Here is a 19,100-nt window from a genome sequence, read left to right on the forward strand (position 1 = left end):
CAAAAAACCAAAATGTTTTAAAACAGGGCAAGCAATTCCTCCTCTCAGTTTTTCAGACTTATTTTCTTAATTCTTTTGATTAAAAATCAAGAAAAGAATAGCTGAAAAAAAAATTCTAGCATAGAAACCAGTTTTCTTTCTTGTGTTAAAAAGAACTGGAGGGAAAAATACTTCCCACATTCCTTTTCCGTGTCTCTTTAAATCCTCTGTCAAAATGATTGCAGCTTGTGCTGCTGCAAAGGGAATCTCAGGAACAAACTTTTATTCTGCACTCATCATTTTTCTCCCTTTCAACTACAATTCTTATCAGTTTCTGTTATACATAAAAATAAATGAAAAACTTGAAGACATGCTCTGCAGTGAAAAATCTCACAGTGCTTTCCAATGAGATCAAAGCAAATCAGCTAATAACAGCTACAAAATAAAAGCTCAGCTCTAGATGTTCTAAAGTGAGGGAAAAACAACCATGTCACGCAATCCTAATAAGAGGTCCAGTTCTTTCAAGTAACAAAACCCATTGGAAGATTTTTTTTTCTGTGTTTGGGAAATGAAGCGTTGAGATGACTAAGGGAGATAAGTATACAAATCATGAAAATTATTTTGGAGGTCAGTAACTGTTTCTTCTTACCTTTTGTTAGCACAGATGAACAGTGAATCTGTTGCCAAGAGACTGAATTCATATTGTTCATGTTTTCTACAGCCGATTTTCAATGGCCAGTGGAGACTGATACTCTGAAGTTTTTATTAGAAATACTGTTTGTGGCATATTCTGCCCATTGCATTTAATCTAACCATATCCAAAACCATTGTGTTCATTTTGCTAACCTCAAGTCACAGCCCAGGGTTAGAAGAGCATCGTCACAAATAGATGAAGGCGCCCAACCACTGAAAAATGGAGGCCATTTGAAGCATAGAAAGTGCATTTCAGAGTCAGCACAAGGCACTTGTTTACAGAGGCATACAAGTAATTTGACAGTATGTCCCTAAACAGTATTTGCTGCCATAACTAACCTTTTCTCGAAGATGAGCAAGCATAAGTACAAGCAATCAACAATCTATGAAAGCAGAAATTGCTCAAGAGCGATGCTATCTTACGTTACTTATACCAAGACTGAGCATTGCTGACAGAAACAGATGACTGACTGTTTTCAGCATAGAGATGACACTGAGCTATGACGGAACTCAGGCACAAGGATTGCTTCCACTAATGTACTATTTCAAAGTTCATGTCCTTTTTATTTCCTAAAGTACTGTACTGCTTCAATACTGTACTCTTTACACCCACACTTTTTGCATGTTAACTTCCAGCTTAGCTCTGCTTCCATTATATACAAACCATGGCAAGCAAACAATGTTTCAGCACACAGCCTCGGTCTTAGGCCCTTGTAGTATAATAACTTTTATTTCTTCTGCACTAGGTAAATATTATAGCACATAGCAGGGTTGGGTGCAGTGTGAGGAAAAAGCAGCAACCAGAGGTAGTTCAGAAGAGCAAATATTCCAGTCAGAGAAATGCAAGAGCCTTCAGATTTCTTGCTGTATTTATTTTTTAACTTGCTCTTTCCAGCCTTTTCTGATTAGCTGCAAGAATTATTTCAATCGAGATCCCAGCTGTTCAAGGAAACTCAGCTGAGTCCCATCTGGTCTAAACTGTAATACAGTCTGATATTCTCGGCTGCTGTGAGCTAAGTCACAGCTGGTTTGAAATTCAGAGCTAAGACACACCAGAACATGTGCTGTGTCCAGTGTCAGCCTGCGTCAAGTGCTATTGCAAAGCACAAGGCAAAGCTGAGTGTCTGAATAAAAAAATGCCTTCAGAAGTGACATCTATCACAACACTAGTCTTGTGATGCCTTGCTGTAATCACAAGAAGTTTGCTGTGTACTGAACTCCACAACAGGCTAGCTGGGAAGATCTCTTCCCACCTAGTTTTGTATATTCAGAGATACGAGCCACAATGTATAAACCCATCTGAGAATTAGCTGAGTTGGACATCCTTAACTTACTGCTCACATCTCAGTCATACAACAAATCTCACTTGCTAAGAAAGGTTTATTCTAACAAACTCTAACAACACAATATATTCCTTGTGAAGTGTACTGCACAGTTTAGAAATATTCAGTTTTTCTCAAAAAACTGATTCTCCACAAAAATATATCCTTTGCTTTGTATCCGTTATGCATTGCTCCCCTGGCTGATGGCTGTCTGGGCTATCTGTATAAAACAGTATCAGTCTGACTTGATGACTCCAGATATAGCTATAACCCTCATTATGTCTGTTACTTCATACATCCAATAACACAAGAAGAGGTAAATCTTTGGCTCGTGGGCTAAATACAGCCTGTAAGGAAAACCAACTCAATTGAGCTGCTCAGAGTTGCCTCCTCACAGCTGCCCCAGGCCCTGACACCATCCTGTCCTGCTGAGCTGCACAGCACAAGTGCACGTATGTCTCCGTTTTCTTCTGTCACCTTCAGAGCTGAGGCAGTGCCAGCAGAGTGAGCCAGGGGCATTAACCTCTCCCCAGCCACCAGAAGGAGCCAGGGGCCCAGTCCTGCAGGAAGGCTGGATCCAGCTGTATCACATCACTCAGCTAGAAGAGCCGAACACTGTGCCATCGTGTCTGCTGTGAAACTGGAGGAGACTTTGGGAGTATTGATGACAGCATAACTTTGCTGGCGCGGGATAATGAAGACAGCCCTGCAAACACTATTGGTTTTGCTAATGATGCTTATCTGCTCTAACAGTCTCAGAGAATTGGAAGTGACAGAGTAGAGAGAAGAAAAACCTCAGGGAAATCAGTTTGAAATAAACTTTTGGAGCTGGTCAGAGAATAGGAAGACTCTAATTAGTGACAGAACCCTATTATTGATCTCGCAAGACACATAAACTTAGAGGTGATTTTGCAATTCCTGTTGTTCTCTAAAGGCTGTCTTTAGAGCTGTACATCTGATGCACTGTACCTACTAGCGAAATAGGCTGAATTTAAAAGAGCTTAAACAAAGATGTACAGTACTTTATTAAACTTTTCTAAGTCCTTGAAAGATGCAGTTATTAATCAGAGTGTCTGTGAGGTGGAGGGTTCTGCAGGAGGATGTCCTTGAGCTGCTGGGAGTTGGCACTGCTCCTGGGGGGAGGGCAGCTGGACTGTGGGGCTCCACATGCCCAGAGGAAAGCAAATGAGCAGACGCCGTGCAATGCCAAATTAAGATACAGAGTTCACTGACAGATACTGAAAATGTTAACATGTATGACTTCTTCATCAGTGTGATTTAGTTCAGCAGCAAAGCAAACCTCTAGAGTAGGGATCTCAGACAGATTATAACAAGTTACAATTACAGTCTATTCAAGTATAATAAGGAATAAAAACAGGACTGATTTTCAAAGGTAATTAATATGTAAAGGCCAGATATGCACCCAGCGGGTCTAAGATTTCCTGTTTCCAACAAAGCATTTTCCACAGTTTTGATGGTTCTCACTGACTGATTTGTTCTTATTTAGATTTCACTTGAGAAATTTTACCACTTAGCTAGAAACAAAAGGACTGGAAAAGGAAAAAGGTTCACAGTTCTAGAAAACAGACCTGGAAGATTATCAGGGATGACTAGGGCCCATAGAAAAGGTTTTTACAGTTCTATCATCTGGTACTACAGCTCTAATGAACTGCATTCCCCACTGGCCTAAGGGCAGAATGCTTGTTCCTTGGTACAGATCTCCCTCGTGCACCTATGTCCTGCAGAAGACAAGAAGGGCTTTCTTTGCCAGCTCCCTGCTGCCAGAAAGTCTTTCAAAGCATTGCTGTAATGGTGTATTATCTGTTGTTCTTACCATGTTCTTAGATATAATCAGACAGGTTTTATTTTGTCTTTCTTTCCTCCCGTTCCTGTGAATGTTGTCAATTTTTGAAACGCTGTTATTAAAATAGCAGCTGGCTGAAATAAGTTTCATTAAATCATATTTTAGTCTCATATGCAGTCTGTCAAAATCGACATTCTTCTGAAATTTGATGGACTTGCTATGCTTTCTTTTTTATGGAATAAAACTAGAAGAAATGTTCAGACTGTTAAAATGTCCTTTTGATATTTTTGGAATAGAATGCTGCAGCGTTGTATTTTGAAACAATAGTTGGTTATCCCCTGCACAGGAGAGATAAGGATTGCAAATGATCAATATCAAGAGCATCAAGAGCTTTCTAATGACCTAAATATCAAAAATGAATTGTTTAAAAATGGAAACATGGACATTGACTGAACATAAGTTAACGTGATTTGCAGATTCCATCAAAAAATCTGAGGCATAACATGGGCTGCTACCAGCAAAGGACATAAAAGGGAGTAAGAAAAGCTTTACAGATACATTTGGGATAAAAGACAAAGAGCATTGCTCTGGTCTTAAGCAGGAATGCTGAAAAATGGTGGGAGGAATACGAAAGGACAAAATGTGCACTTCCTGAGCCTCCATAAAAAGAATGGCTGTGATCAGATTGTTAACATATTTATTTTGGAGCAGCAGCTGGAAATAGGAGAGAGCAGTGAGCAAATATTTGGATGAGACATGCATGGCAGTGGAGCCGGCTGAAATTCACCTTAGAAGATTAAGAATTGAAATAATCCGAAGTACTTTAAGACACAAAGAGGACCAATGACAACTGTAGTACTCTGCTACAAATTAGGAAAAAGAGGAGCTGGAAAACTGTAGGCTAGTCAGCCTAAGTTTCATACCTGCAACAAAATGTGAAACAATTTGTGTGTAAGTATCTAGACATAAAGATGATAAGAGACTGCCATTTTTTATTTTTCAAAACAAAGTATGCTAAGCCAAGCTCATTTCTTTCCACGTGAATAACTTGGCTCTTCAGAATAACTCGGTTTTTGGGTGGAGGAAGGTGTGGATGCTCAGCTTAGCAAAGCTGTTGCAGTGTCAGACAATCTCCTCCATAAGCAAATTCAAGGAATGTGGCTTAAATTTTCTCACTATAAAATAAACCTGTCGGCTGTGGAAAAGACATGCTCAAAGAATAGTCAATAATATTCTCATTCCTGTCTGAAACTGTGCTGTCTTATGAAATACCAAAATCCTTCACAGTGTGCAGCTTCTATTCTCAGCACACATGCAATTAAAAGGGGCAATTTCTGGTCAGTAAAGAGCACCCTGTAGCAAAGGAAGTATGTCAGACCATAGCTGTGCTTATTGTCACATCACAGGACAAACTGATGGAGACTGGGGCAGATGGTGAGTCTGGAAGCACTAAAACACCTCTGTGGGAGAGCAGCCACTAAGCCAGCTCTCTGCCCGCGCAGTGTGACTAGCAGTGCTGGGAGAGACAAGGAGCCACGGGATTTGTCACCACTGATCTCCAGTGACCCTGACATATTGATTGTCGGTGACTGTCAATGTGATTAAAAGTTTTATCTCTGGCCAACATATTCCAAGGAAGTGATTGCATTGCAGTACTGGGACCTGGCTATGCTCAAGTTGCATACAAATTCAATAGGGTTGTACCACCTTTGATGAAATTCTCAGTAACACTGAGTCCTAGATGGGAAGGGAAAGGCACATGCCCACATAAATTCATCTAGCTGGTCTTCACTGTTTACAATCTAAAGCTTCTACAACTTTATCAGAATATTCACTGATTCACAAACTGTATGTCAAATGTTTGTATTAATTCATAGTGACCAAATTGAAACAGTCAGGTCAATAACTACAAGTCATAAAATTTGATAAACATGCAAAGTAGATAATGCGGGAAGAATGAATGGATTTTTGGAATACAAAAAAAAAAATATTATTTTGCACATGTACATCTGTTTACAAAAAATATCAGTAAATTACTTATTAATATATTCATAAGTTACTGATTGTCATCAACTGAGATACATTAACTGAGCAACTGAGTGACCAGCTGAGGTGTACATCCAGTCTCCTATGGTAACTTCAGCTGACAGGATGCCATAGTTAATTGGATCACATTGGATTGGATCACACATACCTAAGCCCTGCATTACATCTTAATGTAGTCCACTATATTTTATGCATCTTTCCTAAAGTATTCTTGGCTTTTTTATTAATACATTATAATACCCTGTTATTAATAGAAACAGGTAAGACTGTTCCTTTTCTCATCTTTATAATAAGAAAATCAAGTAATTTTTTCTTTTCTTACCATAAACTAAAATACATCTTTAATAATAGATACTATGTGAGTAAAGTTCTTCTCTTTCTATCAGCTTTTATTTGAGTCATTTTATTTCAATAAGCAAGGTCAGGGACAGCCAGTAGACCATGCTGCTAGATTAATCTCTCCCACAGGAGGGTGTTAAATTATAATTTAACTTATCTGATTTAAGTTTAAGTAGAAACTAATCTATAGTTTCAGCCTGTGAGCTCTGTGGCTTTGTGGTGTCACAGAAATGAGGTTATTAGCAGGAGTCACCTAAGGGCTTTTCTACAGTGGATGCTCAAAAAAGGGACAAGATTTCACCCAAAAGGAATACAAAGGCAGAATACCTGTAACAAACAAGCAATTAAGATGAGGGTGTAATGGTAGATCATTGCCGCATCTCAAACAGCGAATGTGATGACACCTTTGGCTTCTGTGGTTCCTGCTCTCAGCTTGATGAGGGTGGGAAGCAGGGAAGTGGGAAATCTTCATCACCAGTACAAACTACGGCCCATAATCAGTACCCCTGTGTTGATGGTAACATGTTCTACAAAATTTGCAAACTCTATCAAAACAGTACCATCTACATTAGCAAAATAATCTTACACAAAATATCATTTTAGGAAAAAGAGTAATGGCAAGAGTCTAAAGCTGCCTTGCAAGTTTATCATCCAGACAAAACCATTCCTAGCTGGAAAGGAACAACAGAGATTAGAAAGCAGTCAAGAGGCCATGGATAAAGAAAAAAAGAAACCTGTTTTGTCCACTTTCAGGATTTTGAAGAAATCTTCTCCTGTGCCTTCTGCCTCACCCGTTAGTAGCAATGACAGAAATGCTAGTGTAAAGCAAGTCTGTGTGTGTTAGTACCAACAGCTTACATTGGAGGAGATGAGTAGCTTTTTTCCCACTGTGCTTTGTACTCAATGAATGTCAAGGTGATAGAGAGAAGCAGCCCCTGAAGCACTGCAGAGTTCACTATTGCTGATGGCACTGCTGAGACCTCATTAGGGATGACTTGCAGCTCAGAAATTTGCTAGTGTGAACATGCCTGATCTCTGGATCCAAGAGACTCATCAGTTGTTCCTCCAAAGCATTTACTTCTCTTTGTCCATCCAACCTCAGCTGCCTGGGGTGACTAACATTTCAATGAATTCATGCTTTCCTCACCTTTTGGGCAAGAAGGCTCTGGTCAATTCTTTACAATATTGCATGGTATTCCACTTGTCAAATGGAGAGGAGCAAACTGAGCTAGATCTTAGGTTTGAAATATAGGCTATGCATTAGGAATTTAATCATAATAACCTCAAGAACAGTGTTTTGAATAGTTCTCCTAAAATAATTAGTTAACTGGCTTTTCAAAGCCTAACTGTTAATAATTTTATTGTCACAGATAATAATTTGGAATGCAGCTAACAATCAGTGTAATTATATCCTTCATTAATTTTTCGGTAGCTAAGCCTTATCAAGATAATAGCTCCCATCACCCTTTGCATTATCTGGCATCTTATATTGTTATTGTGCTTTGGATGCCTCCACAAAAAGCAAAACCTTGTCTGAGCCAAAATCTCTCAATGTCTGTAATGTTTCCTTTGCTCCATTTTCTCACCACCATTCTCTGTTATCACAAAACTCTGGTGCTAACTCTAACACATCAAAAAACTCATGCTTCTTTCAGGATGAAAACTACTGACTAGCATTAGAGAACAACCTGCTAGAATATAAAAAACAAATTGGCTGAACTTTGCATGGTAGGATCAGAAAAGGGTGGCAAAGCAATGTTTTGAGGGACTGTTTGGCTTCTTTGGACACACACAAAAATTAGACAAAGTTGAGAGGCAATAGGAAGTAATGGAATATGAAGTAATAGGAAGTAATGGCTGTCATTGGGAAGGGAATTAATACCTTCATTTTAAAAACATACATTAATCTTAATTTACCTAGACGTCAACCATTTAAATGACTAAAAACTTATATCTTAGATTTTTAAGCATTGAGCATTTTTAGAAGTTGTCTGCATCTTTGACAAAACCACATCTCAGAAATTCAAAGTGATAACCAAAGACAAGCACTCTGACTACTGCAGAACTTAGTAACTTTCCACTGTGGTGCTCCAGGTTCCCAAATGGTAACTTTTAGCTTACCCTTAAAAGTCAAAGCATGTGCAGAAATCATGGTAGAACTGCTGGTCTTAGTCTTGCACCTCAGCAATATTCAGTGTTAGTACAGTACCTTCAATGCATAAACTTTTTACACAAGGACTTATGTACTCTTAACACTGAGAGCCAAATGCTGAACTCTTTAGCACCCAGCCCACACTTCCTCTGCATGAATCAGCAGGAATTTTGAGGTAAGTCTGAGTAAAATATTGAGGATGCTGCCACAGGGCACCGAGTATAAGGGAATTGATATTGCTTTCATTGTAATGAAACATGCTGAAGCAAGAGGCATAGATGAATGCAGTAGGTTTCAAGTTCTAGCAACTCAGTCCTACTGGACTTCAATTTTGCCTACTAAGTCACATTGTATTATTTCAACCATGCTATTAACTAACTGATGAGAATGTCATTTTTTACTTAAGCAAATGTCATAAATTTAGCAGACAAAACAATGTACATGTCACCACAATCTTATTTTAGGATTTTATTTTCAACTTAAACTCTGTGGGCATTGGTGGACAACTGTATTTAGAAGTTTGGTGATTCTTGATGGCTGGAGAATATACTTGGGTCAGGTATGTTTATTAAAAAGCAGCTTGGGTAAATCGTTTAACACAGCGTTGAGAATTAAGCAAACTACACAGACTGAATGCACATTGTCTGTAATTCTGATGTTTACAGAGGTCTCCGTATTGCCCAGAGCCTCAGCAAACTATTTGTAGTGGCTAATTGTCCAGCTGCATTACATCTTCATCTAGGTTCTCTTTCTTGGCCAAAAGGAAATTGAACCCCTGAGGAAGCAGAAAAAAACAAGACAAGTATTAAATGACACTGGGAATGCTAGAATAGTTGGATTTAAATGCCCTGGGGAGGAAAAACAGGAAAAAAAAAGAAACTGAAAAATCACAGGACAATCTCTTTTTTAGGGGATAGTTTTAAGAAAAAGATTGATCTTGTCTGTGAGGCAGTGTTGAAAAAGCACATCTAAGGGCTTTTGTGATGGGATAAAGAAACAAAGAGATATAAATTAAAGACCAGCTTTTAAAAAGCAGATTAAAACACTAAGAGCTAAATGCAAATGAAGGGTGAAAGCATGAAGCCAAGAGAGCAAGGATGTGTAGAAAACCCAGGGGAGGAGGAATGGATGAAAGACATACTGGATCAGAGGCCTGAGTTGTTGCAGCAGCAGTATGAAGGGCTGGATGAGATACGGGCTCCTGTCAGTGGTGGTTTAGCAGTATTAGGTTTGCCTAACCACCCTGACATTTCCACAGATGTGTTCATCAGCTCTGTTTAGAGCAGCTGGCCCCCGGCACTTTGCAGATCTGAGGGGAGGAGCAAGAATTGATTCTTTATGATTGACGTTGCTGTGCTTGAGTGCAGCCCCTAATTCCTCTGCACAGCTGCAGAGCAGTTCCCCTCCGCCCCCAGCACAGCTGGAACATGAGCTGTCCTCACTGCATGCACTGCACAGCCCCAGCTCACAGTGAACACCTGCACCACTTCAGCTGGATGGAGAAGAGCTCAGCAGACATGCCGTCATGCTGGGCAAGCTATGCAGAACAGGGGCAGAAAGGTGAAGATCAGAGCACAGACCAGGCAGTAGAGAAAACTGATTATAATGTCAGGGTTTATTTGCACCATTTCTATTAGATTCAAGCTTGGTTCTGTGTTGATATTTCTTCTCTGCTGCTCAGACCTTGGAATTTAGGCTATTTGTGTTAGCACTGTAATTGTAATAACCTCACAGGCAATGTTTTGAAAAGCTTCACTGAACTAATTGGCTGACTGACATTTATAAGCCAAACAAGCAGCAGTGGTGTTGGAGCTCATCACAGCCAGTACCCTGTTTCAGGCTACATCCCTGTTTCTGTGCTTGCTCAGGATCTCAGCTCTGCACTAAACTATCTCCTTCATCATCCACAACCTCCTTAACCACCCGTATTTTGGGCATCTCAGTAGCTCGAGTCCTGAGCAAGCAACCTGCTTCCCCACACAGGAAACACAAGAAGGACCAGTGCAGGTTCATAGGCTGCTTGATGGAGTCAGTGACCTCAGGGTTCCAAAAACCAGGCTTAAGGTAACGTCAGAACAGAGAACATGAGGTTCAGTTTGGACCGAGAAAGCCAGCTCATGATGCTGGACACCTGAGTGCCAGGCTCTTGGGCTCTAGCTTGCTCCTCTTTCCCAATTAGCTGATCTGCAATTGTACAGGCATTGGAGACACTGCCCAGGCCAGAAGCAATGTTGTCAAGGGGCAAGAAGGTGATTTTAGAGTAGCTGTGACAGTGCTTTCCAGTTCTGCTTCCACTCATCTGCTGGTAAAGTATACACAGTCTGTAGAACTCCAGTAACTAAGCAGTTAATTATAACATCTGAACATGCTTTTTCTTTCTATTGAAAAACTAGCCACAGCAAACAGTAATAATGATTTGCATAATTATAAGAAATTATAAATAACAATCATTTGACAATAATTATGAATTCAAACTTACATACCATAAAATTAAATTTATGAATTGTGTTTAAATTACCGACTCTAGCACGTAGCTCAACCTTACAGCTCTTTAATGCTATATTTTATCAATCTAAAAAAATATTAGCACGTTAGTAGTGACAGCTGTCCCTGTACAGCTGCTACATGCAGCAAGAAATACTCATCTGGGGGGTTTTGCTCTTTATTAATCTCTATTACGAATGGCTTTTGGTGTGGATTAAATTTCTCACAGTGGCAAAGTGATCAGCAGCACTATTGCTCTGAAGGGAATGAGCAGACATACTCACAGACTCTTTTTGGGAGGGAATGTGTTGTGATTTGAGGCTGTGCACACGCACAGGCACCATGGTCATTAGCAAGGCTCACGTTTTCAGCCAGGGGATTGCAAGCAGCTGCATTCCTGTTCAAAAATAGTCTGTAACTTGGTGACCAGCAGAACAGCTCCTCTGTTTATCTCCAGAAGGAATGAATGTGCTTTAGTTGTGAGCAGCCTGTATACAGGGTCTGTCTGAGGGATAATCAGGTAGATGGAGGCAGGCAGACAGACACACGCAGCATTAGTTCGCGGTCTGCCTGCTCTGATGTCAGCAAAGCAGCCTCTGTGGTTTGAATGGAGATTAACAAAGTTGATGCCAGCCTTGTTTCATGGTAGAAGTTTTCCACTTACAGTCTCCTTTATGCTCTTAATAAAATAAGTTGAAATGGATAAGTCTAGAGGACAAGTCCTAGAGAAGCAGGCAAGAATGTTGAATCATGCTCTTATTCTTCCTCATACTTTAGGATCATATTTCTAAAGTTTATTTAAGCTTCACCTTTTCTAGTTCCTAAGACTAGTTCTGCTTGCATACTAATTTTTGTCACCTGAAAACAAGAAACTTCATAATAATCTGAAGAGTCTATTGAGCTTATTGATGACAGCAGGATTTTTGTTTGTATGTACATAGGACGCACAGATTCTAAGTCAACAGTGCTTTGTCCTTGCTAAACTTGAACTTCTTCACCAATTCGGAAGCCATAATAAATCACACATGCAGAAGATTTGTAAAGGGCTCTCCTCTCTACTGCCACATGCACATCATTATATTCAGACCTACTGAATTATTATGCCTAAATTCTGTACTGTCAGGGCTTGGTGTTGCCATCATTAAATTGTAAACTTCATGGAAAAAAGGTCATATGTTATCCTTGGCAATATCTTTCTACAAAAGTACACCACTGAAATTTACAGATAGACACGTGTCAGAATACAAGCAAGGTGAGGATCAAACATTGCACAGCTAGCTAAATACCTTGGGGAGCTGCAGTAAAACATTTCTGTTTGCTTCCTGCTATTCTTTGAGTCATACCAGTAACACCTCAAAATACATATATGCGTGTGCCTATAATTACAGATATATATATATTTGCTTTACTAATAGTAATCCGTAACAATGTATGTAAGGAAAAATTCCCTAACTATATAGAAAATGTTATTTTTCTTTAAAGCAGTAACTCTCCTGGCAAACAATGAAAGATTTAATTCATCTGTACTTTCTTATTATCAGAGGCCCCTATTCCTTTTCAGCATCTTTATTCCTATGCTATCATTACAGTAAATAACATCTATACTAAAAGCGAAATAGGTTCATTAGTTGTCTCTTCATCCATAGCTAACTGGCTCAGACATAGGGTCTTTCGCCAAAAATACCAGTAAGCACAGATTCATCTACTGTTACTCCCTGTGAAGATTGCTGCACATCATCATTCAGAGTCCTAACGCACTGAGCTCCCACACTGGGGATAAATTTGGCCTGCATCTAGTCCTGAACAGCAGCATTATAATTACTTTAAGACGGAGAGATTTCTTGACAGATGAAAGTGAGCAAGGAGACAGCTGGCTCTAGAGGTCAGGATGTAGCAGACCAGATGAGTATTATAGCTGGTGGCTGCATTCAAACCTCTGGATCATGTTTCTTTCCATCCACCTTTAAACAACACTTGTGAATTTGTTAATGCCACTCTCTGAAAGGAGCTTTACACAGAGTAACAGGACCATTAAACTTGTAGAAATAAATGGCTAGGCATCAAGGTGTGACACGTCCTGGAAGAGCCTGACTAGGTGGGTAATAGTTTTGTCATGCATGAGGAACTTTGGATTGTTTTAGCAGCCAGAAGAACAGAGTTAAAAGGGCAATGTCTGACTAAAATAGTATCTGTAGCAGATAAACACATTTTCTCTTTTTGTTGTTACTATTAACACCTTTGATTACTACAAGTGAACATTTTTACTATTCATTGAAGGCTTTCTTGATGGCTGCATTCACACCAGGTGAGGAAAAATATGTCTTGACTTCTGCTTTTTGGCTTTGACTCACAGGCATAGGCCTGAAGCCATCAAGCTTCAAGTACTTAGGAACAAGACCAAAAACAGAAGTCAGTTCTTTTCTGACTAAACCAATGGAAACATGCTTTATTAATCTCAGATTTTGAAAGTACTTTGAGTTTGGTGGGAAAGAGATTGTTTGGGTTTTTTTGTTTTCATTTTTTAAGAAATGTATGATGTCTTGAGAACACCTTTGCAATACTGACACGTGGTATTTTGAAAGGGTTTATATTTAGATTCTCCTCCAAAGGCTAAACCAGCTAAAGTCAGTGACTTAAATTCCCTATTCCCTGTACCAAAAATGGTATCACACTGCAGTACACTAGGCTTAGATATGTCAATTTTTGCTACATACTTAGAAAAATTGTGCTCTCATGAAGAAAACAGACTCTTCTTGTGTGAGGCCTCCTGCTGCTGGACAGAGCAACTGGGTATGCATTTCCTGGGAAAAATAACACAAAAAAAGAACACAGATCTCCAAAATGAACTTACATTATCTTGCAGTGATGGCAGACATCTGTCTTTCCAGATACAATGGTAATTCCTAGGGGCTCTGCTAACAGTCAAATTGAAAACACAATTAGTACAGCCAGGCTCCTCACCACAGCTCAGAGAAACAAACCATGAAAGCATTTTCTAATGACATTGCCAACAGATGTACCACTGAACCCAGTGAAGGTCACCTCAGTTTCTCAGAGCAAAGCTTTGACTCATTTCTCACCCTCAGTAACAACAGCTGCTAAAACTTCCTTCAGCAAGAAATGGAGACCTTTGAAGACATGGCTTGTAAAGGACAGTGTTTTTTTAGGTCACTCCTCAGCTGGGATCACGGGATGGTACTTAGGTGTCTCATGGGGGATGGAGAGGCTGGCTGCATCTCCTGTTTTCCACTTGTGTATGAGTGAGCTGGGGGACCCTGAAGCACTACAGACTGCTCTTGCCACACACTGCTGTCTGCAGGTTTCTGTGGGGCCAGCTGTGATAGGTCTAGTACATCCATACAGTACCACAGGACCACAATTACAAAAGACAATTTTTTTTAATCTGCTGTTTAAAAATAGGCCCTGTTTAATCATAAAGGCAGGCCTCCGAAAAAAAAAAAAAAAGTCTTGCTCACATCAGCAGAAAACTCAGTCACACATTCTAGACCCCACTTTCAGGTGCTCTGTGACACAAAGCATCTGATCCCCAGGATCGTTCCCAGCCTCTGAGGATGCCAGTGCGTGTCCAGAACTCTGGCCCAGCACAGACCCAGGTTTAGTGAGCAGGCTCTCCCTCTGGAGGCCTCCAGGAGCATCTGCCTCTCTCCTGCACTTATATAACAGCGTGCAGTTAATTCGGAGGATTCGGTTAGTAGATTCCTAAAATGGAAGCACAGTTTAAATGCTGACATTAGGTGGCTTAGCTCCCACTCATGCAGCTTCCAACCGCTATAAAGGCACATGTATCAACCTGTCAGTGTTTTAGAAAAGCCTTCCATGGTAGTTTTTATATATAGCTACAAGAAGAAGGAATAGACAAACTCTATTCCTATTACATTTGCTGGAGGTGTGGAACAGATCAGCCACTTATCACACATATGATCTGTCCTTCCATGATGAACACATCACTTTCCCATCACCTCAGCTCAGACACTGACCACGCTGTGCTACGCCAGGCACAAGCACAGAGGCCATGCACAGACAGGAATGTTTTCTGGGTGATTTTTTGTAAGTGCGTGAATGATTTCTTCAGGCAACCTGCACAAGCGTCAGCCCAGAGATCTGATGTTCCCTTGATGACAAAACCCAGCTCCTCTATACAGACACTACAGCCGCACGGCATCACACCTCTGACAGCCCCCACGCTGACAGCAGGCTCTCCCAACACCGGCTTGTGTCACCACCTCCACCAGCCCATTGCCAGGAGTCTCGGAGGACAACAATCCCAAAACACAGCACAGTGAGCACTCTTTGGCCCTCTTGCCTGGCTGTATGCAGCCAGGAGGGCCACACGGCCTCTAGGGCCACACCATGCACCGCCTGCATGCTGTGGTGACACATCAGACTGCAGCCAAATAATGCCTGCACCTGCACCTGCTCTGCCCAGCCTCCTGCACAGACGTACCCCAGCAGCTTGGGCTTCCTGACAAGCTTGGGCTTCCTGACAAGCCGTGAGGGCTCAGATAATCCAGCCCAATTTATTCTCCACTCCGGGGCAATCTGCTGCTTTTAATGCCCGTAACAGCAGTTTGCCAAAGCTCCCAACATACCTGTCTACCCCTGTGCTCCTTCCCAAGACGCTCAGCTGCCACTCTGCTCACAGCCAACGCTTTGGAAACAGTGCGAGAACTGTCACTGCCCATGCTTACCATTTCATCCGTACTGCTTACTTCCTGAGCGCTCTCGAAACAAATACCCCCTCGTCGACAAGCGCAATTCATGACCACCAACAGAACGCCCTAAAATAAGGACAGATGCCGGGGGGCGTTAAAAGTAGCACGCAGGCCCCAGCGAGGATCGAACTCGCGACCCCTGGTTTACAAGACCAGTGCTCTAACCACTGAGCTATGGAGCCGCCGCTAAAGGATTTTTCCAGCTCCACCTAACAGCACACACCACCCACTCCCTGTCCCGCCCAGTAACCGGTATAGTGGTGTCCGGGTCTGCCTGCTCCCCTCCGGGCACGGCGGGGCGAGGCCCGTACCCTGCGGAGCGGCCGCCGCCGGGAGGAGCCCGCGGCCCGCCGGCAGCCGGCCCAGTGTGAGCCCGCAGCGCCGCCCTTCGTCCGGTGGGAACCTCCAGGCCAGGTGTGACATCCCGGCCGTGCGCGCAGGGTGCCCTGGAAAACGGTGTTGTGACGGTACACAGCGCTGCGCCGCGGAGGCATTCTACAGCGGCACCGGGACTGCAGTGCTCAGGGTGTGTGACAGATCTCTCTGAGGTGTTACAATCTGGAGAACTGAAAAAAAATCCTTTACCTTGTAAAGGACCCCTCCGTTGGTCCTGTGTGCCCTTTTTCACGCTCAGCCTGACTGCCGGTACGCCCACCTGCAAATGGGGGAAGGTCATCCCCAGGACAGGCCATCCTGCTGGTGTGTGCCTGCACAAGAAGTCCATCTCCTGCTTAAGTACTGATAGAAACAAACAAGCAAACAAGCAAACAATAACAAGGAGCCACGTCTGAAAAGCACAACAGTAACAGCAAAAAGCCATATGGAAACTGGTTGCGTGCTACCTTGTTGTTCTCCTGAACCTCTATTGTGTTTTGCTGCTACTACATGTCTCTACTGCTGCTCTCAGTAAGGTATTAAAGTCCCAGTGGAGATGGACCTACCATCCTTAGGGCAAGAGCTCTGAAAATAAAATAACTGCACCAGCTTTCCACAGACACTAAAGTGAGCACAGCAGCTGCGGTACTCAAAGACAAAACCAGTGTGCTGCATGTACCACAGAGGAGGAAAGTGCTGTCGGCATTCTTCAAAGGGAGCATGATCGAGAAAAAAACAGCGATAATTAAAAAATATATGCTTACCTCTCTCATCATCATCTTAAATGGCTGGAAGTTGGAATTTAAAAGACCTTTCCTTGCTGTCTCATTATGCTGGGGCCATTTACAGCAATAAAACCAGATTGACATTTGGTCATTTGGTCCTTAAAGACATGCGTAGAAACTCACAGTAGGAATCCTGCTCCGGCAGTTAATGAGTGCAAAAACGAGCAGCCAGGTTGAAGATTTCTGAATAGAAAATAAAAGATCAGACCTGTTTCTCAAAGCAAAGCTAATTATGTATGCTTGCATGTACTTGGTATGGTCATATTTAGGGAATGTGCAGATCATCTCTGAAAACCCTCAGATTAGTACAGAAATAAAAATCAACAAATAAACTGATGTCATTCACATTCCTATCAGTAATCTCTCATTCCTCTACACTCTATCACCACCACCACATGCAAACACATTTCCAGAGCTGAACCAATAGCTAGCTGTCAATATTCCTTTTAAAATATGTTATTACTGAGCATCCCGTCTAAAGCAGAAAACAATTCTCTGCATATGAAGTCTGAAAACACTTATCTAACGTAAGCTACTCAAATCCATTATTGCAGTCATCGCTCCCTCACTAAGTCAGTGCATCAGGGCTTGAGCTGGGAAAAACTCTGCTCCTTCAGAGCATTAGTATTGACAAAGCTGGTCCTTCAAATACATTTTTAATAACCTTTTTATATGGTGCAATATCACTGAAAGTTCACCGCATTTATTTTTGTCAGTTCTGAATGGTGGATTTCATATTATTGAGGAAATTATTCTATTAGTGCTCTTTGTTTTAAGGGCCCCAAAAACTTAATGCCATGATTGTTAATATCCTGGTCTGATGAGTAATCTGGTCCTGCACACATTGCAACAGGGCTAATGGCAGGAACCAGAAACATAGCTTTGTGGATTGGGAGTGCTGCAAAATTGCAGAGATCTCCTCTACGGTTGATGATTTATATCCTTTTTGATTTTTTTGGTGTCACTGTACAGGAGTGGTGGCGTAGGCTGCCTTTCATGTTAGCTGAGACATCAAAGGGAGTTACTGAGGACTCTGCACTGTTTTCCACCTTTTTCAGGAACTGACACTCATCCCTAATGAGCACAACACACTGTGAGCACAGCATCTCTGTATGAGTTGCATACTGGTCTTTCTTGTGTCCTGGGCTTCAGCTGACAGCTTTCAGGCTCTTTGATGCTCTGAGCCCAAGCCTGGTCACATCAAACCAAATGATGGACATGCCCTTGAGCAATGAGATGGTCCACAGTGGGACGTAGCATGGGAAGGACTCACAACACATGGAGTGGGCAGCAGTGCCTGACAGTCTGTTCCTCCATCCATGATGTTGCACTGCAGCTGACTTTATCCCTCAGCAAAACCTCTTGCGCTGGGCAAGTGAGATGCCAAGAAGAAGGCTGCAACTAGAGCCACAGGGAATGCTCATGTCTGAACAGTGAAGCTCCTGGAAAGAAGTTGGGGACATGGTCCAGAACTATGAGTTTGCAGGGTCAGTATATGAAGGCTCCAAAGCTCTGTCTGAGCCAGTTGCTTGAATTCCATGCAAGTAAGGGAAGAACCATCTCTTGGTGAGTCAGGCTGTGTCCTCTTTGGCAACCAGCAGTGGGGCTGGAATATCAGAAGTTTTCCTGGCAGTCTGAGCAGAAATGTGAGGAACCAATGGATTGACCCTGTGCATTTACAGCTCACTTCCAGACTTGGCTCTGTGGCCAGGGGGTGAGTTCCTTAGAAGATGACATGCTTCTTCTGTGAATCAGCAGCGGATTTTGGCATCATCCAGGGCCTCTCAAGAACATGAAATTCATTTTCCAGCTGTCACAATTAATCTGTTTAATCATTCAAAGGGGTAACATTCAGTTCTCCCACATTACATAACTGCAGAGATCACCTGTGTGCTTATTGTGCCAGACTATTGCTGGAGGTAAGAGTTTCCCCTGAGTGGAACAAGGCTACTTCTTGCAAACAGAGTGCCACAGTCTCTTTATTTTCCATCAGAATTAAAAAAGTCCTTTTGCGTTTCTCTCTTGCTCTTTCTTTCTGCATTCATTTCCATTTTCACTTGATCTCTGCACTAGAAAGTTAGGCTCACTGGCCAGCTATGATGTCTGCATGAAATAATACTATAACAGATGAAAATGCCAAAGCCAGCTTTTGTTGTTGTTGTTGTTTAATAGGAAAGCTGATAGAAAACGAGTTCCCTATGGGACAGAACAGGAGGAGTAGACTCCATATAAGATTTTCCACACATCATTTCATAGCTATCCAGTTAAGAACAGCACCAAGCTACAGCAAGGGTCAACAGGTAATTTTCCTCTGACACAGAGAGCATGCTGCTCCTGCCATTAAGCCAGGCCAAGGTAATGCAGTGAATATTACACTGACTCACCAAA

The 19,100-nt window shown here is 41.8% G+C and overlaps 1 protein-coding gene and 1 non-coding gene across 12 annotated transcripts; both read right to left on the reverse strand.

Moving 5' to 3' along the window:
* Positions 8,791–17,427, reverse strand: LOC110402044. Of its 11 annotated transcripts, none has more exons than XR_002440848.1 (4): positions 15,864–17,425; positions 13,534–13,620; positions 9,477–9,644; positions 8,791–9,110 (listed from the first exon to the last, which is right to left on the reverse strand). XR_002440848.1 is itself a non-coding variant. In XM_021403698.1 (4 exons), exons 1-3 carry the CDS (start codon positions 16,370–16,372, stop codon positions 13,534–13,536), a joined length of 747 nt encoding a protein of 248 aa, XP_021259373.1. In that variant the 5' UTR covers positions 16,373–17,427; the 3' UTR covers positions 8,791–9,110. The 11 variants fall into 11 exon arrangements, 1 of the variants encoding a protein (XP_021259373.1); XR_002440844.1 differs by lacking the exon at positions 15,864–17,425 and adding an exon at positions 15,529–15,784; XR_002440843.1 differs by lacking the exons at positions 13,534–13,620; positions 15,864–17,425 and adding exons at positions 13,671–13,731; positions 15,529–15,784.
* On the reverse strand, positions 15,662–15,734 carry TRNAT-UGU. Its single transcript has one exon. It is a non-coding gene; the product is annotated as a tRNA-Thr (tRNA).

The sequence above is a fragment of the Numida meleagris genome, chromosome 6 (genome assembly GCF_002078875.1).
Source record: "Numida meleagris isolate 19003 breed g44 Domestic line chromosome 6, NumMel1.0, whole genome shotgun sequence".
Taxonomy (NCBI): Eukaryota; Metazoa; Chordata; class Aves; order Galliformes; family Numididae; genus Numida; species Numida meleagris.

Coding starts and splice junctions, on each gene's coding strand:
- LOC110402044 (XM_021403698.1), bottom strand. CDS start 16,372: ATGGCTTTTTGCTGTTACTGTTGTGCTTTTCAGACGTGGCTCCTTGTT. Junction 15,619..15,802: donor ACCCGGACACCACTATACCG/GTTACTGGGCGG, acceptor TCCTTATTTTAG/GGCGTTCTGTTGGTGGTCAT. Junction 13,621..15,528: donor TAAGCAGTACGGATGAAATG/GTAAGCATGGGC, acceptor TATTTTTCCCAG/GAAATGCATACCCAGTTGCT.